Source organism: Apis laboriosa, unplaced genomic scaffold, assembly GCF_014066325.1.
Source record: "Apis laboriosa isolate Shangri-la unplaced genomic scaffold, ASM1406632v1 scaffold34_cov151, whole genome shotgun sequence".
Classification (NCBI taxonomy): Eukaryota; Metazoa; Arthropoda; class Insecta; order Hymenoptera; family Apidae; genus Apis; species Apis laboriosa.
The window spans coordinates 8,445,173-8,460,114 of NW_025222928.1; the positions used below are offsets into that span (position 1 = coordinate 8,445,173).

General features: G+C 39.5%; 1 protein-coding gene across 1 annotated transcript in view; it reads left to right on the plus strand.

Moving 5' to 3' along the window:
• Positions 1-255: 255 nt before the first annotated feature.
• The window catches only part of LOC122715351 (phosphoinositide 3-kinase adapter protein 1), a 33,783-nt gene continuing 19,096 nt past the window's right edge, over positions 256-14,942 (plus strand). The window contains exons 1-5 of the mRNA XM_043937480.1: positions 256-1,683; positions 7,649-7,702; positions 9,685-10,066; positions 10,190-10,414; positions 10,510-10,769. Of these exons, the coding sequence (XP_043793415.1) occupies positions 7,693-7,702; positions 9,685-10,066; positions 10,190-10,414; positions 10,510-10,769 (877 nt within the window). The 5' untranslated portion in view covers positions 256-1,683; positions 7,649-7,692. The remainder of the gene's footprint in view (positions 1,684-7,648; positions 7,703-9,684; positions 10,067-10,189; positions 10,415-10,509; positions 10,770-14,942) is intronic.

Genomic DNA, 14,942 nt, shown 5'->3' on the forward strand with positions numbered 1-14,942 from the left:
CCTAGGTGAAAACGTGTGCACTTGTCGATTTCTTACTTCTGCTTACAGTTTTCCCTCCTTGTTTATCTCGAAATAACGTCGCTTGGTCGGTCGCACATGGGCGTTTCTTCTGGCCACTGCCAGATGCGTGGGTGGTGGCAGTGAAGAGAAGAGAAGGAGAGCACGAATGACGGTCACATGGCATCGTAGCGGGCTACTCTTCTGCCCTGACTTGTCAGTATTCCGTGAAGTGTTGTGCCGTGACTGCGTGCGGCCCTCCTTACGTCCGCAACCCCGCGCAACATCGCTTGGAAAAAGTTCTAGAACACTCGTTTTTTTCCCCCCTCGTCCTTTCCTTCGATTCCCTCTCCTCTTACGAGTGAAAGAATCTTTCTCGTCGTTTCTATTCTACAAGATCGTGCAAGAGAAACGTAGCAAATGATAATGAATTTCTTACGATGGTCGAAACGCCTCCTTCGAAAACGTTGTTCTCTCTTTCGAGCAAGGATATCGATTGGTGGAAACGAGAAAGAAGATTGAACGATTGAACGAACGGTGATTCTTCTCGAAGTGACACGTTTTTGAAGAAGAAATTTTGAAACTTTAAGGAAAAAGAGAAATAAAAATTGGAATTTTCGTGATATAATATTTCAGGTTAAGTTTGAAGATAAAGGTTAAGAATATTTCATGAGCTTTTCTTCGAAGATTTAAGAAGGTTGAAGCAAACGAATTCTCGGGGAAATAAAATTTCCTTCTGGTAGTGGGATAAATTCTATTTCTGGTGGAAGTATACTATTTTCGAAGATTTTCTATTTTCGTCCGACACGTTCAATCTTACGCAATTGAAGGTGAAAACTGGACGTGCAAGTTGAATCGAACGTTAACCGAGAATCGATCGTTCAAAATGTACGTTGACGAGTTTCTGGCGCGAATCACGAGTCGAGATTGCTCTCTTCTTAAAATTCTGCGAATGGCATCCTCGTCGTCGAAGACGAGAATCCTAGTGTGATTCGGTTTAGGAATCGTTCGAATAAGAGTTGGAGGTCGATCCGTCTAAAGATAGTGGTTCGAAGGTCTCCGCGAAGGAATTTGGGAGCCATTTTGGGAAGTTGAGACGAGGGAAGAATCAAAATAGGAGGGGGAGGGAAATAAAATTGAATATTAAAGTTGATAGAAGAAACTGCCAAAGAAGTATTAAATATTAAGTGGAAGAAGAAGAAAAAAAAAAAGGCTCGAAGAAATACTCTCGTTGGTAATTGGTCGTAGCCACTTTTCGAGAAGTGTATCGAAGTGGAACTCGAAGGAAAAAACTAACAGGAGCATCATTTAACGTTGTCTAAGGAACGCGCGCCGCTCGAGTGTACTTTGATGCGATGAATCAACCGAGGTCGAAATAAAAAGGAAGTTATCGAAACGAACGTTCGAAGAGTCTTGTTAACGAAGGAATAATGCCACCTTTCATGCCTTCCTTTCGTTACATTCCCATCCCGTAGCCTGTACCTTTCTTTTCTTCGAAGATTCAATCGATCAAACCAACACGTGTCCTATTCTCGAGTAAAATCAAAATCGAGAAATTACTCGAGATTATCATCCAAGAAGATCTTGGAAAATATTTCAACGATTCGTACACGCTACTAAGACGAGGAAAGGATGGATGTTTTAAGAAGGAATATCGATCGATTATCGAGTAGAATCTAAAGATAGGTAAGTTTCTTGTTTTTTTTGTATTCTCGTAAAATACATTTCTTGTTGGTTCCTCATAATTCCTCAAAAATTCACGTAATAAAAATTAAATGATGCTTTTCCACCGCCACTTTGAAAGAATATTTTATCTCTCCTTGAAAAATCCTATTTCACACAAATATTGTTCTCGTGGACTGCGAGCACGTGGATGATCAGCTGATCGAACGACCATGTCGCTTTCCATGAATCTAAACCTTCGCGCGTTTAACCTCACTTTATTCGCATTCTTCCCTTCGACGCGTTCTCGGAACCGAATAATATTATTCCTTAACTTTTTTCTTCTCTTTCTCTCTTTCTCTCTCTTTTTCGACTTTCGAATATGTTTTTCTTTCCACGTTTCAACGAGCAACGATATATATTTTACGTTTGATCCAACGACGAATACTTTTAAGGCGTCGAGAAATCCGTACGAATATTCCATTAGGAATTAGGCAGGCCGCTCGCGGTGTATATTAATAGATCGAACCTGACAGCCGAACTTAACCAGACACGACGCTCGAACGTTACACGCGAATTCGTTTTCATTTTCGTATTATTCGATTCGACCTCGAGTCGATGTAAATTTTATTTTTCCCATGGAATTCGTTCTTTTCTTTATGTTCTCTCTTTATTTTCGAATTTTTTACATTATTTTTCCCCTCTTCATTAAACGTAATTATTAAGAAAAAAGCGGATCGTTCACAATTATCTTTAAAATACATTTTTACATAGGGATAAATATTACGCTTTAAATTTAGCAAATTCACGCAGTAGCGTTACGCAAATAATCAATTAGGAATGCTAATAATAGCGTAGTAATGATTTGTATCAAATAGATCGATAATAGGGATAAAATTAATTTCGGATATATTTTTATTGGCTCGAGCGAATCGAATGTTTTAATTAGACGTTTGTTTTTGGATCACGAGCTATGTATAATAAAAGAGAACACGTGTCAATATTTGTCGACGAAAGGGAAAATTTGTGAACACGTGTCCATCGAGCGATCATTCTTTATTTCCTCGTGTGAAACGTTTTATAGCGTAGATAATTTAACATTAACGTTCCTGGTCTCGTGCTCGCCATTGTCAATTCGAGTATCGATTCGGGAGAAAGTATATGGAGGAAGTGTATCGGTTGCACCGAATTCAATGGCAGGACGGCCTTGATCCATAACGAGGAGCACACGCATGGAAGGATAAACACTTGGGTGACGAAGGAATCGAGCGTTGCATGTGATCAGAGGCGGTGCCATAACACGGCCGCGTTGCGCAATGGGCATGCGTGTTAAAATGCGTGTCACGTACAAATCATTCGATTTGAAGTAAGTCTTTTCTTGCGCAAGAACGGGGATCGCGATGACGATAAACGGGCTATTTTTCAAATACGGGGTGTCCAACAGAGTTAAAAAAGTAACTGGATTAAAAATCTCAAACGATTAAATTATTAAAATACTTGAATAACATTTATTCGTTTTTTAAAATTATTTACGATTACGTATTCAAACCGTTTATAAAATCTTTTTTGTTTCTCGATATCAAAAAACAGAGAAATTTAGGATAACGTAATTTTCTATTTTTATTTTGAAAAACATTCGAAACTGCACTAGATGAAATTCCATAGCGAAAACGAAACGTTCCACGAGTACATCTATATATTTCGAAATTGTGTTGGACCAGTTAGGAGGAAAGAAAGTTGTTGAGTTTTGAAATACCAGAAACGCGAGTACGCTATTTTTATCTCGAGGTGAAAAAAAAAAAGAAGTTCGCCGAGCTGAATCGCATTTAATTTCTTTCTCTACTAGCGGTAGACGCACCTGCCAGCTGTGAAAAAAGGGTAGCGTGAGCACGAGGATGCACGTGCCTCTCTGTTTTAAGAGGGGAGGCCGGGTATATTAACTTTGGTGCATTAAGTTTTACGCTCGTTCGTTCGTTGTAACGCGCTGTTAATTAACATGAAATACACGTAAAACTATAACAACGCGTAAATCAAGGATGCTTTGCTTTTTTACAATATCGAAAGTGGCGATTCACGGTCTTCTTTTTCACTCCGCTGTTCTGCACTTCTCAAGTCATGCACTCGTGAATTTTAAAGCTTTAGGATTCACGGGTTCTTGGATTCTCTCTTGGATTCTACATATTCGAGGATTTATGGATTCACGTAGAAACATAGATCAAGAAATTTATAATTTATGAATATTTTTTTACGAATTCTACGATTCTAAATTTAAATTTCGCGGGCTATACGATTGAGATGGATCCTGAGATTTGTGTACATACTAAAATTCATACTTTGTAAAATTTAAGAATTCATAGCTAAAAATTCTGATATTCAGAATTTACACGCAAATTTCAAGATTCTCAGATTCTAAATTTAAATTTCGCGGGCTATGCGATTGATGGATTTTCGAATTCGTGAATCGAATGAAATCTTTGATTCATTCACAATCCTGTTCTTAAATCTTTGAATTCCGAGCCAGAATCATTTTACTGTCTTAGTCGTATATTGCTAACAAAAGATGAAAAAACATTTATAAAATTGATTTCTCGAATTTCAAAAATTATTATATAATCGTTATGAATCATTGCAATCGTGTTGCTCATCAACAATTAATTAATTAATCGACAAATATTCGATGCGAATTATTCCCCAAAGAATTTTCAGACTCGATAAAAAAATATTAATTTCCCTTTGGGACACCCGGTATAACGACACGAACAGTCTACATGTTACGAGTTAAACGAAACCACTAGTTACACAGTTAGCGAGGACAATGGAAAAGTAACGAAGCAACTACTACGAGTATACGTAGCACTCGTATGGTATATCGAGAAAAATGGCGGCAATCCAAGCAAACGTGACGAGACAATGAGAGTTGAGTAGATGACGAGAGAACGGTCAATAGAAAGAAGAAATAACGATTATTCCGCTCGAACGAAAACTCGAACGAAAGCTCGAACAACGATATTGAAATCGGTGAAAAGAATTTCCATGGAAGAAGTTGACGCGTCCTGTTCCACATTTCCACGATGAAAACGTAAGTGGAAACGACGACGAGAATGTGCACGTTTTTTGGCTCGCGACATCGCAACGAATGCAAGGTAATTTATGCCACGATGATGATTCGTCCCATCAGCTGATCCGTTTGGACAAGGGAGTAAATCAGTGCGCGCTTTCATGGGAACGATAACCTCTCCATCTGCTTCTTTCTCCTCTCTCTGCTACGTTCCACGTTTCCTTCTCTCTCTTTCTTTCTCTCGCTCTCTCTCTCTCTCTCTCTCCTTCCCTCCCTCCTCCGCGGAACCCATACGAAAATAGTCCGCCATGCGAGGTCTGCCCTGCCACTAGAACAACGTTCCCTCGATCACCAGCAATTTCTCGAGCGATCGTTTTTTTTTCCGTGAAAAAACGAACTTTCGTTGAATCCTTTCTTCGAATTAAGATACACGAGAATTGGTAAATTTTCGCGGAGAACGAAAAAATGAAATGTAATTGGTACGAATAATAGAAATATCTAGTGGAGAAGTTTGGTGATTTTAGGAGAATTTGAAGTTTTTAATTTGAAATCATACGTAAATAAATGAAATATCAAACGAAAACGTGTGCAACGAGATACATTATATATAAAGGAAACAAAAGTGATTTAACGTTATTTCAACGCTTTCCGTCGGTAGAGAAGTTTGGTGATTATCGAGCGAAAAAGTGTGCAACGACATACATTGTATATAACGGAAACAAAAGTGATTTAACGTTATTTCAACGCTCTCGGTCCCTTGAAATGCCCGTAATGCAAGTCGACTCGATCGAATTTAATAATAAACCTTCCATTAACCTTCGATGAGATTGGTAATTATCCTTCGCTATATTAGACGAGCAAAGTCGATGGAAGTGGCAAGTAACGGAATAGCGAAATTCACTTCGATAAGTCGAGACCTATATTTCGTGTTACCAACTTAAAATTGCCTGTGACTCGAACTCGAAGAAAATACGATTCGCGTGTATACGGTACCGAACCGTCACTATCCACGGTGTTTCCACGTTAATCAATTACATGTTCGTTCGTTGTTATCGTTTAATGTTCAGGTCGTTCGATCTATTTATCGAATGGAGAAGCGAATTAAAAGGCGATTAAATGATCGTTTTTTTTCTCAGAATCAGAATTGTCGAAGATTGAAACATATATATATATATATATATTGGGACGATAATCGTGGAAATTAATCCTAAATTTTTTTGCTATGACGATCGATCGGAATACACCGCAACGTGAATGCAAATTGGAAGTGAATGGAAGCGCAATTCTCCGAGAATTTAATAACACCATCGTTGCATGACCGACTATAATTATACTTTGTAACATCTTGGGCTAATGTTGCCAGCTGGAACAAAGATAATAACCTCTACGAAAGTTATAAAACGAGCTTACAAGTAGGATAAAATAGAAAAAAAATAAAAAATTTCTGCCTTTACGCTCGAAACAAGAAGAAATTAAATTTTTGAAAAAATTATATCATAAATATGAAATTTGAAGAATCGATTATACAATATTACATTCGCAAAAATCCTTAGAGAAGATAATGTTATTGATTAATCTGTTTAACGAAGATTAAGATGTAAATTTGTTGACAACAATGTTACATCCACGTTATTTTTCTAGAATTCTCGTTTATATACGTGTTATAAATCAATATCGTTGACCAATACGTCGATATTCGAATAAAATATGAATGGGATGATTTGATTTCTATTTTCTCCCCTATTTCATCCTGTTCATACCACCATAAATTTGTCGTGGTAATGTTGTCGCACGAGATTCTCGCCTCCCCACATACACGCTAAATATAATATTCCCCCCTTATTTTCAGCGATGAATGAAATCACATGCTCCGCGACAACGTTACACGCGATTTCTCAATCGAAACATCCGCGAAAAATAAAACGAAAAATGCTCGGCTAGCTTTCTCTACTGTTTCTCGCGAAAATTTTTATTTTTTCATTCTTTTTTTTTTTATGCCATTTTGTGTCATTGTTAAAAACTGGTAAATTAGAACATGTTTTTCTTCCAATTTAAATCGTTAAATTTTTCTTTCTTTTCTGTTCTGGAAGTTTAATACAAAACGAAATATAGATTTATTTACGAAATTGTATTATTCGATCGAGATTAAGAACATGGAAGAAAGAGATCTCGATTTTTAAGTATCTTTTAGAAATTCGGCTAGAAAGTTTTGGACACTACTTACTATAAATATCGTACCATTGAACGCTCCCTTGCATGCTATGATATTTTAAATCACCCTTCAATTTTTTTCCCTCGCTAATCTTCCTCAATTTTTCTCAATTTGAATCGTTGAACGCTTTCTTATTTTCTAACCCTTTTAAATTCCTACAATATTTTAAAATCACAAATTTCAAATTTTTCTTTTCTCTGATCTTCCTCAATTTTTCTTAATTTAAACAATTCAAACGCACAACTCTATCATATCGGAGCATTCTCGCTAAATCTTAGAGTTATTATCATTGATAGGGAAAATTCAATTAATCGAAGTTACGAATAAAGTTATTTCTATAATTCATCGTTCAAAATGTAATAATAATAATAATAATAAATAACTGAGAAACGATCGAATTTATAAAAGCAGATTAATTATAATAGCTACGAATAAACGTTATTCGAGCATTTTATCAAGCAATTATTTAAAATAACTTTATTCGAAATTGTTAATTATTAATTAGTTACTTTTTAATATTTGCTATCATAGTGCCTTTGATCACTACCTTCTCATTCTTACATCCAAATCTTTTTTCTCGCTAATTTCTTCCTCAATTTTTCTCAAATCAAGAGTCTTGAATTCTTCTTCTTAAATTCCTCCTCAAATCATTTTCCCTCTCGTTAATTCCTCCACGAATATATTTCTCGAATTCAACAGCATAATTTTCACTGTTACAGAGGATCAAGAGCGGGGAAGGGTTTTCTCGCGGCAAGAGGTCAGCATGGCAGTCGGTAAGCTTTCTTGGACCAATCCAAGCGGTCACGTACATCTCGTGGCCGCTTTCGCACCCGAGTCACGCGTCCCGCACGCATAATCACACGCGGCTACCGCGTATCCCGCCGACGCGCTTTCCTCGTTTCATTTTCTCTCTTTTCCTCTTCCCCCCCTCCTCCCTTCCCCTCCGTTTCGCCCCCGGTTTCACCGAGTTTACGCCGTTTATTATACCCTGTCCCCCTCGAAATCGATATTTATCGCGTATTAATGCGCGCCTCGATACCGGGAACGGTATTATTTCCGAGCAGCGCACAGAATCTCTAATTCGATCTTTAGACTCGCATTCTTCTTCTTCTTCTTTTTCTTCGCCGTTCGTATTCATAAATTCGTTACGGATCGAAAAAAACGTCACGACGACGATTGTGAAATAGGAATTGGCGGATTTTACACATCGCGTACGGGAATTTTGCTCGCTTTTGGGCGTTCTAAAAAAAATAATGCATGCGTATATGCATTTTTTTTAACTCACGTTTGTAAAATATTCTTAAATATTTCTGTATATATATATATTTCTTAATTTCATCTACTTATTACATAAGCTTTTTTTATTACGTTTTAATTATTATTTGTTATGTTAATTTTTAATTAAAATTGAATCGATTAATTATTATTCACTTTACAAACTCGAATAATGCTTCAGAGTGTGATATCTGATTAAAAGACTTTATATTTTATCGCTTCGAGTGATTTTAATTCCTCGACTCGAATCGAAAGAACGTTAAAACGATATCTCGTACGCAATGTGTTAAGAAGTATTATTGTAAGGTTAATGACTAATCGAGGACGCATCTTGGCTTCACAAAATATCACGATATACATAGAGTTTAATATTCGACGAATCTTCCTTCTCTGCACGTAAAGATACATCTCGAGGATAAAGAGTTGATTCGTCCTTATTTCTACCGATTTTCGAAAATTAGACGAGCACTAATATTTACAATAAATAAAATTTAATTTACATATATATATTCTTATTATTATATATTATATAATATATATAATAATATAATATATTATATTAATAATTATATAATATATTATATAATATATATTTTCTTTTTCGAAAAGTGGAAAGGAAGAATCCTATCCTATTCTCCTTTCCTCATAAACATTTTCCTGGATTATTATTAATAATAAAAAGAGAATATCGAATCGAGCAGGGTAAAAATAGGAAAAAATTTGAAACTTCCAAACTTCATATTACAAACGCACGTCCATTATTCCATTATCCCTATACAACCCACGATAAGAATTACACGCGATGAAATAATTTTACAATCAAGAAAAATAATAGTAACGAAATTCTCGTGTTTACGAAACGAGAAACGGTTCATTTTTACAGGAAACTATTTCCTCTTCCCCCTCCATTTTTTCCCTTCGTCGCACAGCACGAGGTCAATTCATCTTCGGAGAGTAATAACGCTTGGATCGTGAACGACGGAACGGCGGACTTCCGGTGCCGCGTACGTTTGCCTCGTACGTAGCTCGCTTCTGGTTTACGGGGTGGGGGACAATACCACGTCCGGTCCATCCCCCCACTTTCGAGTACCATTCGAATCGTCGATGGCGTCCTATAGGCATGGTGTATCTCTCCGGGGAACCGAACAGTCTCAGGTGGACCTCGTGTTCGTTTGGTGGTCGCCCAACACCTTTATTTATTTATTTATTTATTTATTTATTTATTTTATTCCGCGCGAATAAACGAGACACAATTCGAATTTTGTCCAGAGATTCTTCTTTCCCCTTTTTTTTTTCGTGAAAGTGTCGCCGCTTTCCCCAGTGAAACAAAAATTCTGGAAGAAAATCATCATCGTCGAAGCTTCATCGATTCGCAATACGTGGTCGATGATGAGATGACGGCTCGAGAGAAAAGTTAGAATCGGGAAGAGAAGAGAAAAAGTGGGAAGATACACAGGAGAGAATATCCGCATGTTCACAGACAACCCCTCGTACTTCTCGTTGTCGAGCGGGGCGTCGTCGTCGTCGTCGTCCGCGCCGGCAACGAGCGCCGTCGCCTTCTCGCCCCCCTCGAAGCCCGGCTTGACGGCGCTGTTCCGTCGGCGCGCCTGCAAAACGGCAACAGGGGAGGGCGGCGGCAACAGGGGCAACGGCTCGGAGGAGCGGAGCGCAGCGCCGAGGAGCAGCCCGAGCCCGCACTGCAACGGACCCCAGGGGGGCGCCTGCGCAAACCAGAGGAGGAGCTTCAGGAGTTTGTTCAGGTCCGTGAGCGCCAACGCGGACCCGGAGAGGACCCAACAGTTCCTCAAGGGCGACCCAAGGCCGTCCGACGTCGCCCCACCCTCGCCCTACCTGCCCCACAGGTCCGTATAACCAACCCCTTCGTTCGAACCGATTTTCGAAAAAAAACAGGTTTTTCGAGAAAAATGGATTTTTGAGAAAAACCGATTCGATTCTCGGCAACCGATTGTTTCTATACACGACAGATCGCACTCGCACTCGGAGAACGACAAGAGGAGGCCAGGGCGGAGCAGGGGGGCGTTGAAGTCGGCCAGCGAGCTTTTGTCCAACGATATGGTGTATTGCGGGTTGGCGAGGGATAATCACGGGGACGAGGAGGAGGACGAGGAGGAGGGAGGGGGAGGGGTGGAAGGAGAAGGAGAGGAAGATCGGGAGTCGAACGAGGTGTTCGTAGGCGTGGACGATGCCAGGTCTGTGCTCATTAGAGAAACGTACGTTTATCGTGCGTTTAATTATCGATCGACGCATCGTCTGTATCCATTGGGAATTTTTCTGTCTTTTGTAGGTATTACAATCTCTCGTCCAGTATACCAGGAACGGGTCGAAGAAGACACTCGATCAGCACTTTCTTGGGCAAGGAGCGAGGCTCTTGTTCTAACAGGCTCGAAAACGTGTCGAGGAAACAGCAGAGCTCGGCCGGTTTGGCGGAGCCTGACGCGATGGCGCCACCTGTGCCGACGGTTGACAGTGTGGACGGGGAGGAGCGGAGGCCGAGGTCCTGCAGCAGATCCAGGCGCAGGAGGCATCGAAGCGCTTCGAGCAAAGGTGAGTCGAGAAGGAATTGACAAAGTTGTGCGAAACGGTTAATCGATGAACGAGAAGCGGGTATCGATCAGAAGGGGAATCGATTCGGTTGTTGAACGAGAGCCATAATGGTTTGTTCGTTGAACTGTATTGTTTCGAGGTTAAACGTCCATGTTCCTATCCTGTTTCGATTCGAATTCATTTCGCTTCGTTCGACGAAACTTAATTGGCTCGGTTAAGAATCGTTGATTCGAAACGAGTGACGACGTGTGAAAGAACGACGCCGGTGGGCGAATTCTCACGAATCGCTTCTGAACTGATTCCCACGGGCCAGATTTCGCCCGCATCATGTCTTGTCGAATCACGTACAAAAGCCTCGTTACGAATTTCCAATGATTCCTGCGACGGGACAAGCCGTATGTGAAGCGTGTCCCAAAATTCGCGCAAGAAGTATAATTTCGACAGAAAATACAGGTTTGTGATTAAAAATTGTGAATTTTTTTATTGATTCGTAAAGAATAGCATATCGGATAAATGGCATTCACGTCTTTGCCGACGTCTTTGCGCTCTTTTGTTGAAATTTTCCATCACCGTTTTGCATAAATGTGGCTCAATTTTCTCCTTCGAGGCATGGGCAGTCGTTGGCATAAACCTTAAATTTCGAAAAAGACCCCAAAGAAAAAAGTCCAACGGCGTTAAATCGCACGATCTGGCCGGCTAATTCTGATCACCGAAACGAGAAATTACACGACCAGGAAACGACTCGTGCAACGATTGAATCGTTTCTCGAGCTGTGTGGCATGTGGTACCGTCTTGTTGAAACCACGCGTCGTCCTTATCCATATCTTGAGATTTAGGCAGAAAAAACTGGATTACCATGTCGCGATAGCAAGCACCATTAACCGTTATTGCCTGACCAACCGCATTTTCGAAGAAGAACGGTCCGATGATACCTCCAGCTCAAAATCCCCATCAAACAGCGACGCGTTGTGGATCGCTGTCCTTTTTTTTTTCGTTGGCAATACTTTACCACACAAATGGCGCAAAATTTAAATCTTGTGAATTTTAGAATATTCTTTATATATATATACACATATACCAATCCCTCTCGTCATCGCTTTTCGAATCACGAAGAAAGACACTAAAAAGAAGAGATACATAGAAATATATAATCGTAAAAAAAAGAAAAGAAGAGAAAAAATGCAAAGGTGATTGCTATGGCGATTTCTTCTTTTTCGAATTCTAATTCGAAATTGGGCGGGGGCCCTAAAGGATATCCGGTGATCTTTGATCGGCTCGTGGAGATAATTTTTTTTTTCTTTCAATCGTGTGGACGCAACACAACAACGCACGCTCCGGAAGCCCTCCGCTCTTAGTATTCGTCCAACGAATAACCGTTTTCCGATCTGTGGCCCGATCGAGTCGAGGGGTGGAGGGGAGGGCACCCGAAACACAGTCACACGGATTGTAAAATTTACGGCCGTACGTGGCATCCATGGATCAGGAGCGAGGGGACAGGGGGCAGTTATGTCGTTCACGTGTCTCACGCGCGTTTAATTAACCACGGGACCGGAAGGTGGCGTCGAAAGCGACGTGAATCGAAAGTATCAGTTGAGCAATTGGAAAAGTGGAATTGGTTTCGTTTCGATGATAGAACGAATTTGATTGGAAAAGTTGGAAGAATTGATCGGTTTGGAAGAGTTTATGGTCACGATTGTGTATATTATATATGTGTATATTATCGTAATCCAAATTGGCATCGAATCGGATGATATTTGTTCAGATTGCATTAATTCTTTAAAAGTGGTATCGTCTTGGAAGAGTTAATCAGTTCGAATAATTGTTTCGATGATTTGTATTATATTATCGTAATCCAAATTGAATCGAATGAAACTTGTTCAAATCTGATTACATTAACTCTTTAAAAGAGGAATCGTCTCGAAGGAGTTGATTAATTCGAATAATTGTTTCGATGACATTCAAATCGAATGAAACTTGTCCAAACTCGATTGAATCGTTTTAAAGTTGATCAGTTCTAATAATTATTTCGATGGTCTGTATTACATTATCAAACATCCAAATCGAATAAAATTTATCCAAATCGTTTCGTTGATCGTTAAAAGAAAAAGGAATTGGAAGTGTCGATCGAATTCGAATTCGATTTATCCGAATAATCCGATCGTGTTATCTCGTTCATTTCGTTAAAGAAACGTCTCGAATTCGAGCAGGAATCGTCTCGAATAACATCTCGGTTCAACACTGACGGTTGAACCGGAAGTTTTCGTTCAGTTGTTGACATTGTCACGTCGTTCCGCTCGTACGAGCCGTGGAAAGGATACGCTCCACTAGTTACACCATATTTTTCACAGTGCGTGTGGGGTGGTAGTAGGCAGGATAAACTGTGCGCGTACGACGAGAGAACCGGTGCATCCGGCTCTGCGCCGTGTTGCATCCGGACGAGGCGTTGTCGTGTCACTCGCTTTCCTCGGCTGTCGTTAAAACAAACCGTGTCGGCAACCAATCCTGATTCGTATTCCAACTTTACGACAAGACCTGTCGCGCTTCCGTTTCCAATCCTTCGCGGTTACAAATTAACGACCTGAGGAAACACGTAAACTTGCTGTTACCGATGTCGTTTCACTTCTGGCTGAGATCAAATTTAGAATTTAGAATCTTGAATCTGGAATTTGGAATCTGGAGTTTAGAATTTAGAATTTTGAATCTAGAATCTGGAATTTGGAATTTAGAATCTAGAGTTTAGAGATTAGAATCTAGAATCTGGAACTTGAAATCTGAAATTTAGAATTTGGAATTTGGAATTTGAAATTTGAAATTTGGAATTTGGAATTTAGAATTTGGAATTTGGAATTTACAATTTGCAATTTGGAATCTAGAATCTAGAATCTAGATTCTAGAATTTAGATTCAAGAATTTGAAATTTGGAATTTGGAATTTGAAATTTGGAATTTGGAATTTAGAATTTGGAATTTGGAATTTACAATTTGCAATTTGGAATCTAGAATCTAGAATCTAGAATCGAGAATTTGGAATTTGGAATTTGGAATTTGAAATATGAAATTTAGAATCTGGAATTTAGAATTAAAATTTAGAATCTAAAACTTTTGAAATGGCTTTTTGATAGTGAGAAGGAATTCGTACAATAAGCTTGAAACTTTGTTATAAAACGTGCAACAAGAGAGCGATTGGAAACAAAAACGAAATGCAAGTTTCTCTTCTCTTTCTTTATATTCCAAAGGGTTTAAAACTGAAATTTTTTTCTTTTACTTCTCCCATCGAAAATGGCGTGTGAGGCTCCACGCTTCATTTCCGGCTTTAATTGAAAACAGAAGCGGGGAGAAGAATTCGAGGAGACTTTGCTACGAAATCTTCTCGAATCCTTTTTTCGCAACTTCAACTTAATCTAACCCCCTCCCTCCCTTTTCTCAAATTCCTCTTCAACCGAAAACGATATAATTTCGATCGATTAATCGCCATAATTTCGATCGATTAATCGCTATAATTTCGATCGATTAATCTATATAATTTTGATCGATTAATCTATATAATTTCGATCGATTAATCGCTATAATTTCGATCGATTAATCTATATAATTTCGATCGATTAATCGATATAATTTCGATCGATTGATAAATTAATCGCGAACGAATTGAATATTTAAACACGGCCGGGCCCCTGTTCATAAGCCGCGTACAGGAAACAATAGTATGTACAGTTGTTGTCGAAGCGCGGAGATGCGGAATAATAATTGAAATTCGATTCTTTTTTTTCGCGTAACGAGGCATGATCGTCCGATGATGGCATGTTAAACAGACAATAGAGCAGGTCGCGATAGATCTGGCGGCAAGATGGCGGTCAATAACCGTGAAATTAAGCATTCCACAGGCGCGATGCCTCTTTCCATCCGCGTATATATTTACCGGTTGTACTTCCTGGTGTCGGTCGTGCACGATTTCCGGTCCCACCCTTGCTCCAACTTCGTTTCCGGAACGCGACGCCCCCACTCCCTTCCCCATACCATCCATTGCCCCGTGTTCCATTCCCATTCCGCATCCGATTTTGCTCCCGTTGTTACACCTTGTTACACCTCGCTCAACAATCCAAAACGTGACTCGCCCGCCGATCTCTTTCTAATTTCTCTCTCTCTCTCTCTCTCTCTCTCTCTCTCTCTCTCT